The sequence below is a fragment of the Ascaphus truei genome, chromosome 4 (genome assembly GCF_040206685.1).
Source record: "Ascaphus truei isolate aAscTru1 chromosome 4, aAscTru1.hap1, whole genome shotgun sequence".
Taxonomy (NCBI): domain Eukaryota; kingdom Metazoa; phylum Chordata; class Amphibia; order Anura; family Ascaphidae; genus Ascaphus; species Ascaphus truei.
Window position 1 is genome coordinate 407,868,937 of NC_134486.1, and position 8,020 is coordinate 407,876,956.

An 8,020-nucleotide genomic window follows, 5' to 3' on the forward strand; every position below is an offset into this window, starting at 1 on the left:
TAACCCCACACTGTATACCTCCCCCAACAATGTGTCCAAAGTACTATTCAGGGCCCTTGGCCACTCTACCACGTAAGTGTACCCAAGCGGTACCCCCACCCTTTAGGCGTGATCCTGGCGTTGCTGTACAGTGTTGGTGCACTTGTAGAATGATACCTGCCCAGGGCTCCTGCACCTGGGTTCCGCAGACTACGACAGGGATTCCGTCCGGTCCGACGTCGTCATCCGCCACCGCGTGGGGTGAATTCCGGTGTGGATAATATCACCGTAAGTCTCTGTGTCTTTGGGGGCATTCTGATCCCAGAACCCACATTGCAGGGCCGCGCTGCGTAGCACTGTGTCCCTGACTGCCAAACAGATAATTGGGCAGTGTCCCTACCTAGGGCCTGTCCCTGTAGCACAACAAGCTAGTATATGGCTCAGGACCTAACTCGGCCTAGGAGGTTGCTGGCCTATGGCAGTGGGTCACAGACCCCTACACTCACACCCTACCCTTTGCTCTTCCTGGTCAAGACTAACGTGGGCTCCGCGTGCGAAATTTATCAATCCCTAAGAGCAGGGAGATACTCCAGCCCTATAGCCTCCCTGGCATCATGTGGTGCGCTCCTGAGGCTCATGGAACATGTAGTCCCTTCCTACCGCCTTCCCTGGTAGGCTAGGACTGCGCATGCGCAATCACTCTAATGGCCGCCGCATCTCCTTTCTGCACTGCGCATGCCCGAGGAACAACATGCGGAACCCTGCACTGTCGGCCCGCCGCTGAGCCTCCAGAGCACCGGAGTGCTCTCTGCTCGGCCCCCACCCTCCAGAAATGCCGGCAGGTCCGCCGCTTGGCTGCAGCAGCTCTCGCCCTCGCCCCTGACAGCGGAGGTAATGGGGGTCACTGCTGGCGCAACGGGACCTGGGGCTACACACATAAACCATATAATTTGGTTTGTGGGGACTGTATGGTAACCCTCTTAGCTGACCTTTTCTGACCTCCTACCCTGGACTGCAGACAGATTTTCCCAGGGCCCAGGACTGGTGTTTTGAGAGAGCACCCCCCCGTGTTGGTGCTCCCTCCCCATGTTTACAGTCTTGCGAGCCCCCCCATTTCCTACCTCGCAAGCCCCCTCCTCTATTTCTCCCCTCTTTCCATGTATTTCTCTCCCTCCATCTCACTATTATCCCCTATCTTCCTCACTCTCTCCCCCCCTCACCATTCTTTCTCATTCCCTCTCATACCCCCTCTCCCCCCCCCCTCCATCAATTACCCCTCTCTCACTCAATCACGCTCCCTCAATCCGCCCACTTCCCTCCCTCCTTGGACACACACACAATCTGGAAGAAAGAGAGCAGTGGCGTCAGGAACTTCATGCCGATTTGAGTTCCAGGACATTCGGGACCAAGTCCCGGTCAACTAAAAACTTTGTTTTATGTCCTATTCGAGCTAGGAAAGTCAAGTTTTCAGCCCCAGACTCCCAGTAAGTGTGTTCTTCTCATGTATTTTGTGTTTCTTTGTGCTTAGCCTATTTTGAATAAATGACAGTTTATTTTACCACCTTGGTTTGCCCAGTGTTATGATCCCGGGATAAAAGGTGTAAATGCCTGGTCTCCGGTGACAATATCACGTTAGTGTCACTGTATATATTTATATTATCACTATTTAGCATAGAGTGCCACCTTGGTTTTTTCTTTTCTCAAACAACCTTAATGTTACCAGGCTGACTATATTCCCATTTGAGAGCGTCGTGATTGTAATACCTTTATTGACTGTAACATTTATGTTCCTTCTTTAAAAGATTAGAGGCCTTTTTAACTTGGTCCTTCTTTTTCAGACATGCAAATGTTTATATCTGAAAGTCATTCAAATAAAATTATTTCCCTGATTCATTTGCCTAAATATTAACACAGGAGCTTATTTTACATGCAATTGTTATTTGCATGATATTGTTTCATCATAGAACGCTAAAATAAAGATATTACTCAGCAAGTCAGTCGCAAATCAGAATTGGAGCCACACTATCCACACAGTTCTGTTTTTGTTTATTTTGTTTTTTTAAACATGGAAGAGATAATCAATTTTGGACAAAACAACAATGCCATCATCATTTGTGATCCTTCTTGTTATATCAGGAATTCTGGTCATGGTTGGCGTCATGATAAATTCATTTATTGTAGCTGTACCTTTGGTTGATTGGAGGAAAGGAAATCAGCTCAATGCTTTTGACAACATTCTAGTAAGCCTGGGAATCACAAGGATATGTTATCAATGTGTCGCGCTCCTGGAGTCGTTCATTCCTGTTTACTTTCCAAATGATGCTAAATTCGATATTCTACATATTGCTCTCCTGTCTGGTTTAATATTTTTTCATTTCTGCAATATCTGGGTTTCCACATTGCTTAGCATCTTATACTGTGTGAAGATTGCAAACTACAAACATGCTCTGTTCTTGCATCTGAAAATGAGAATCCCACGTATGATACCTCGTTTGATCGTGTGCTCTGTGTTGATGTCCCTACTTTTCATTTGTCCTGTTCCATTGACTATAACTAATGGGTACGTAAACAATTCAACACATGACTTCACAGTAAATGAAACGAGGAATTCTATAGATGAGAATGTAGTTATCGTTTGCATAGTATTGGGGAGTGTTGTGCCCCTTGTTATATTTACCATCTCATCAGTTTTTTTAATTACCTCTCTCTGGATTCATACCAAGCGCATGAGTTGCAGTGATATCACTTTCACAACACCCCGTCTGGATGCCCATTATGCTGCTATCAAGTCCTTGACGATTTATTTCCTCATTCATGCTTCTCATATTAGCTTTGATGTTGCTTTTGTGTCATCTTATCCTTTAATAAGCAACCTATTACGCTTGACAATCAAAATGTTGATCAACATTTTTCCCACCGTACACTCCAGTTTCCTGATCCAGGGAACAACCAAGCTAAAGCAGGCATCTTCCAAAATATTCCAATATGTTATAAGAAGAAGAAACACCAAACCCAACTCAAGGAGAACTACTGAGACAAGCATCCAGTAACTTTACATTCTGAAGATTCATGATTTCCCGTTGTTAATGTTGGATTCTTGGACACCAACATCCTAATGTATTTATGCTCTTCTTGTCCACACTTTCAGGACTCTTTATACTTCCAATGACAGCTTTGTAACAAATGTCATGTAAGTCTGTTTGCTCGCCTTTTAAGAAGTGTTTATACCTTTCATTACGGTTGTAACAAAAACTTCTTTCATACTCCCCTTAATGTTCCACTGACCTGATTTATTTTATTGGTAGCTTCTTGTAATCCTTTCCAAACCATGCCTATTTGTTCTCCTGTTATACCAAATCTTTTACATCTTCCCTTCCACCTCCTTTTATGGGTTGGTACAGATCTTCTTGACTGCTTCAATTCTTCTCTCCCGAGAAGACAACGAAGAGTATATTTTCTGTCACCTGTACAAATCAGGGTTAGGTAATGAATATATGTTTTAGAAGACAATGTTGCCCAGATTGAAAACTAGAACATGTGGTACAAACAATTCCACAAAACGTTAAAATAATAATAATAATTATAATAAATAAAAGCAATGTATTTGTAGCTTTGATAAATCTAGTGCTGTTTTTGTGCCGTTTTGCTACAGTTTGTAGTTTGCAGATTTAAATAAGTAAGCATCTAGATGTTGTACATTTATGTTGATGTAGTAAGTGTAAAGACAAATTAATTTTTATGTAGGTTCATGTATATATTTTTTAGCAAAAGATTGTTGAATTTCCATGCTAACCAGACTGACCAACATTTTGAAAAATAATTTTAGGAGTTTATACAAATTAACAGTTGGCTTTCTAATTTGCATATTTGTCCATAATGTTAATATTATTAATATGACCTTTTTGCAGAGTATTCTTTCTGTGTCCTGGGTCTGCAGTGGAACTTTCTCCAGGGATAGGAACAGTGTAGAAACCTTTGGTGTAACTAGTGCTCTCAATGTGTCTTTTGCTGCTATCTGCAGACAGCCACACTGGGAATAATGCAGAAAGGGACATGACAGCTGCAGAGCATCTCTGAGAAAATGTCTGTACTGTCAGGTGCCTCCGTGCATTCCCCAAAGTGGCCAAGGGGACAGAAGAAGGAAGCCGTTACCCGGTGGGGGGGAGGGGGCATCACTTACACCAATGATTTCTATGGAGACACGGTCCCATGTGAGGTCCTTGTTTTTAGAGATATGCCCAGGAGATTAAGATATTGCCTAACTTTTCAGGGGTCTCCCCGGTATTATAGTAACTTGCATGCATCAATATGAGGATTGCGGAAATTGGGATCAAACTGGCAGTAAAGCACCATAATCCTCACTGCTTCAAAACAGTAAAGGGAGCTAGTATCCGTACTGATCTCAATAAGAGGAAGATAATGAATAGCCTATGCTACCATTTAATGCGCCAACATATTAATCGTACTTGGGATCAAACTGGCAGGAAAGCACCATAATCCTCACTGCTTCAAAACAGTGGTTGTTTTTAGAGATGGGCACATTTTTGGAGCGAATTTGGATGTGCCACGGATTGACTGGTTCCTTTGGTCCGTGGATCAATCTCAAAAAGGGCAATTCAGCTTTTCCATATTTTTGAATCATTGACAATCCAATCCGCGGTTTCTTCAATCCGCAGGTGGATTTTAAGGATCCAATTTGAGGTTTTTGAAAGATTAGCATACTATAGCTGAGGTACTGTTTTGGTACAGTTACTCCTGAATAAGCAAATGATAACTATCCTGAATACAGGGGACGTTATGTATCAGTGTGAACAGGTATAAATGTAAATAGGGCGGTAGACACCTTCCCCTCTCATGTACTGTAGTTGTTTGAGGTTTTCATAGTGTGTCATCAAAGAAGGGTGGGTAACCAGCTTTGTCCCAGTCCTTATTCAACAACAATATGATCATACAACTTGTGGAGTTCAAACACTCTCAAACTTCTCGTTCAATGGAAGACATTTTCTGCCAACCATTTTCTCCGCCAACAACAAAAACATCTGATATACCTGAGCTATATCAATGATATTTTCCTTATCTGGACAGAAAGAGAGATGTCAAACAGTTCCATGAGTATTACAACAAATTCCAAACAGAATCAACTTCTTGGATATCAATATTAGCATCAGAGAGGATGGAGGAACTGACAGCAACAAATACCTTCATAGCACCAGTTTCCACTTTGGCTAAACAATTAAATCAGTAATTTACAGCCAAGCCATCCGCTATCCCCACATCTACTTCGATAAGAATACAAGAAACAAACCGCTGTCCTCTCTCGATAAATCCTTCAACCAATAATTATATTTAGTGGGACAAACTGACTGAGTAATAAAACCGTTTGTAAGAATACCCATGGAAATATTTCTCTGATACAGAGAGAAAACAGGCTGACCATGTCCTTCTCGTCATCACCTATAATAATATATTATCACCACCGAAATACATTATTAAGGCTCTACAACCAATACTCACTGAAGAACAGAAACTCAGAAATATATTAACTGAACCACCAGTTATTGCCTAGAAACAACCAGCCTATCTATCTAGTCTACTTATCAGAAACAGGCTGCCATCTATGGAAAGATATGCTACAGGCACAAAAGGATGAACCACCAAGGATACATCAGATCTGAACCTGACATCCAAACAAAACCTGATGAACATATTCCACTGATTTATCTGTATAAATACTTACGAGTAACATTGGCAATTTTAGACTCCAGTAAAAATGGCTGGAATCAGGACAATACATTTATGAACCACTTTGGAAGTCTCAAACCTCTACAGCACATTAGAAGGAGGTATCTACAGCCCTATTCCCACTGACACCTGATGACAATACCCTAGCCTCAGGATTCTCTCAACACTTCATTCATGGTGGAATACACAAGAGGACAATACCCCAGCTACAAAATGCTAAGCTTTTGAACCCCTCACTCTCTGAGGAAAAACTATACTGTGATCAACCTAATTTGCTATGTATTTATGACCCCCTCTCAAGTTTAGAGATCACATCTGAGACCTCTGCAGTGTCAAAAGCTTAGGCACAACCCAACTTTTTACTGTATGATTGATTTATTGGGCCATTGAAAGGATACACAGTATCAAAACAGTATCAGAGAATCCCCTATTATAATTATATAGAATCCCCAATTGTAATTATATTTTTGAGTTTTGATAATGATTTACATAAACATTTACTAATAATATAAACTAGAACACTATGACGACTCTATATTCTTATAATTATAATGTAAAATAGGGCATTTTGCCATTAGATTCTTAAATGTTGTGCCTTCAAGTTTGTTTCTTACTTTGGTGTAAGGTGTATGTCACTTTTAATATTTTACCATATTCTAATGGTCTTTACTAGTTATTGAGTAATATTTATATATTTATGTTATTCTTGCAAAATTTTAATAAAACATTTTCTTTAAATCCGACTTGATTTTCAGATGCGTTTCTTTTGTTAATTATGTCCCATTCTTTACTGGGTCTTATTCCTGTGCATTGCAGGGGTTTGGTTTCCATATTGTAGTCCTCAGAGGAACCTTGAGTTAATCCCTTATGATGAAACAGCCCAGTACAAAGATGACAATCCCAGCATTACAATATTATTGTTTTATGTGATCCTTTAATAAATATAATTCAACACATTTATAAACTGTTTTCTAATCGAATGGGATTTAGAATTGTTTGCTCACTGTCACGGGAGACCAGGATACTTAACACCGGGCATACATCAGACAGAGCAAGAGGTTAAATAAAACAAGTTTATTTCGACCGAGGTCAACATGCACAGCACTACACACAGTTTGACACAAACTCACCCAAAACGGGGAATACGTGGGGGATCTTAACTCAACTAGGTGCCAGGTGGCTTACCCAGGTAACTTCCACTCTCCGTCTGGTTTGGGTACCGTTGTATTCCAGGGATACTATTTGAGCTATTGCACATTCAAATAGCCCCTCACTTCTACTACGAGCCTCGCTTTGTTGTCCTTGGCACAACTTCAGATGACCTACTCCGCTATAATCAGAATACTCTCTGGAGCTGAAATCGGAAGCACTTTACATAGGAAAGCATGGAAGATGGTATGCGACCAATCAGCACACAGATTCTGCATGCAGGCCAATCACCAAGCGAGAGCTCACCGTGATGGGCCAATCCCGGACTTGGGTGGTGAACGTGCCTCTCGAACAGCCCACAGAGGCAGGCTTTAAGAGGAGTGAGAAATTCGAACTGGCCAATGGGAATCATGCATACGGGGCTCAAATACAGCAACGGTTCCCATAGCCAGCCTGATATCTCTCACAGAGATAGGCACCTCAGAGTCTGAGCTGAACAATGGCTTCGCTCATCGAGGCATCCCCCAGACTTGAGTCAGCACCATTCCCCACTCCTAACAGTCTGAAGCACTTCACCTCCCACATTTGGATAGCAGGGCCCAATCCCTTTGTGTGCAGGCTGGCTGAGTGAATTACCAGCCCTGCAAACAGAGATGACAGAAGATACACTCAACAGCGTCTAAACAATTTAATTCATATAACAAATCACATTATCCAGAGGGAAACTGGGTTAACCCAGGAATATCCATTTAGATAGGTAAAGGCAATTGATGGGTTTAACCTTTATTACAATAAACGCTTTGCCCCTACCATTTCACCTCCCCCCTTAAGATGAGGGCTCTGGGGCAGTGCAGCTCATGAGACTGGGTAGAGATGGCCAATTTTTTCTTGCAAATTTGGATCCACAGCTGATTGGCCGGATCCTTTGATCTGCGGATATCAGCTGATCAATGTAAAAAATGGCGATTCCCAGTTTGCGGATAGGGGATTCTCCCATTTCTTAAGTATCTGCCAACAGATTGCTGAATTCGTAAATTGAATTCTACAAATCCGTAACCGGTTGTATCCAATGGCGGTTTTTGATGAATCCGCACGGATTGAAACCGCCCAAATCAATTTGCGGATTTTACACCACAAAACGGATTTTTGG

General features: G+C 41.8%; 1 protein-coding gene across 1 annotated transcript; it reads left to right on the forward strand.

The window, feature by feature from the left end:
• The first annotated feature begins 2,078 nt into the window (after positions 1-2,078).
• LOC142492468 (taste receptor type 2 member 9-like) lies at positions 2,079-3,029 on the forward strand. Its single transcript, XM_075595105.1, has one exon. The coding sequence runs from the start codon at positions 2,079-2,081 to the stop codon at positions 3,027-3,029; it is 951 nt and encodes a 316-aa protein (XP_075451220.1).
• Positions 3,030-8,020: the final 4,991 nt, after the last annotated feature.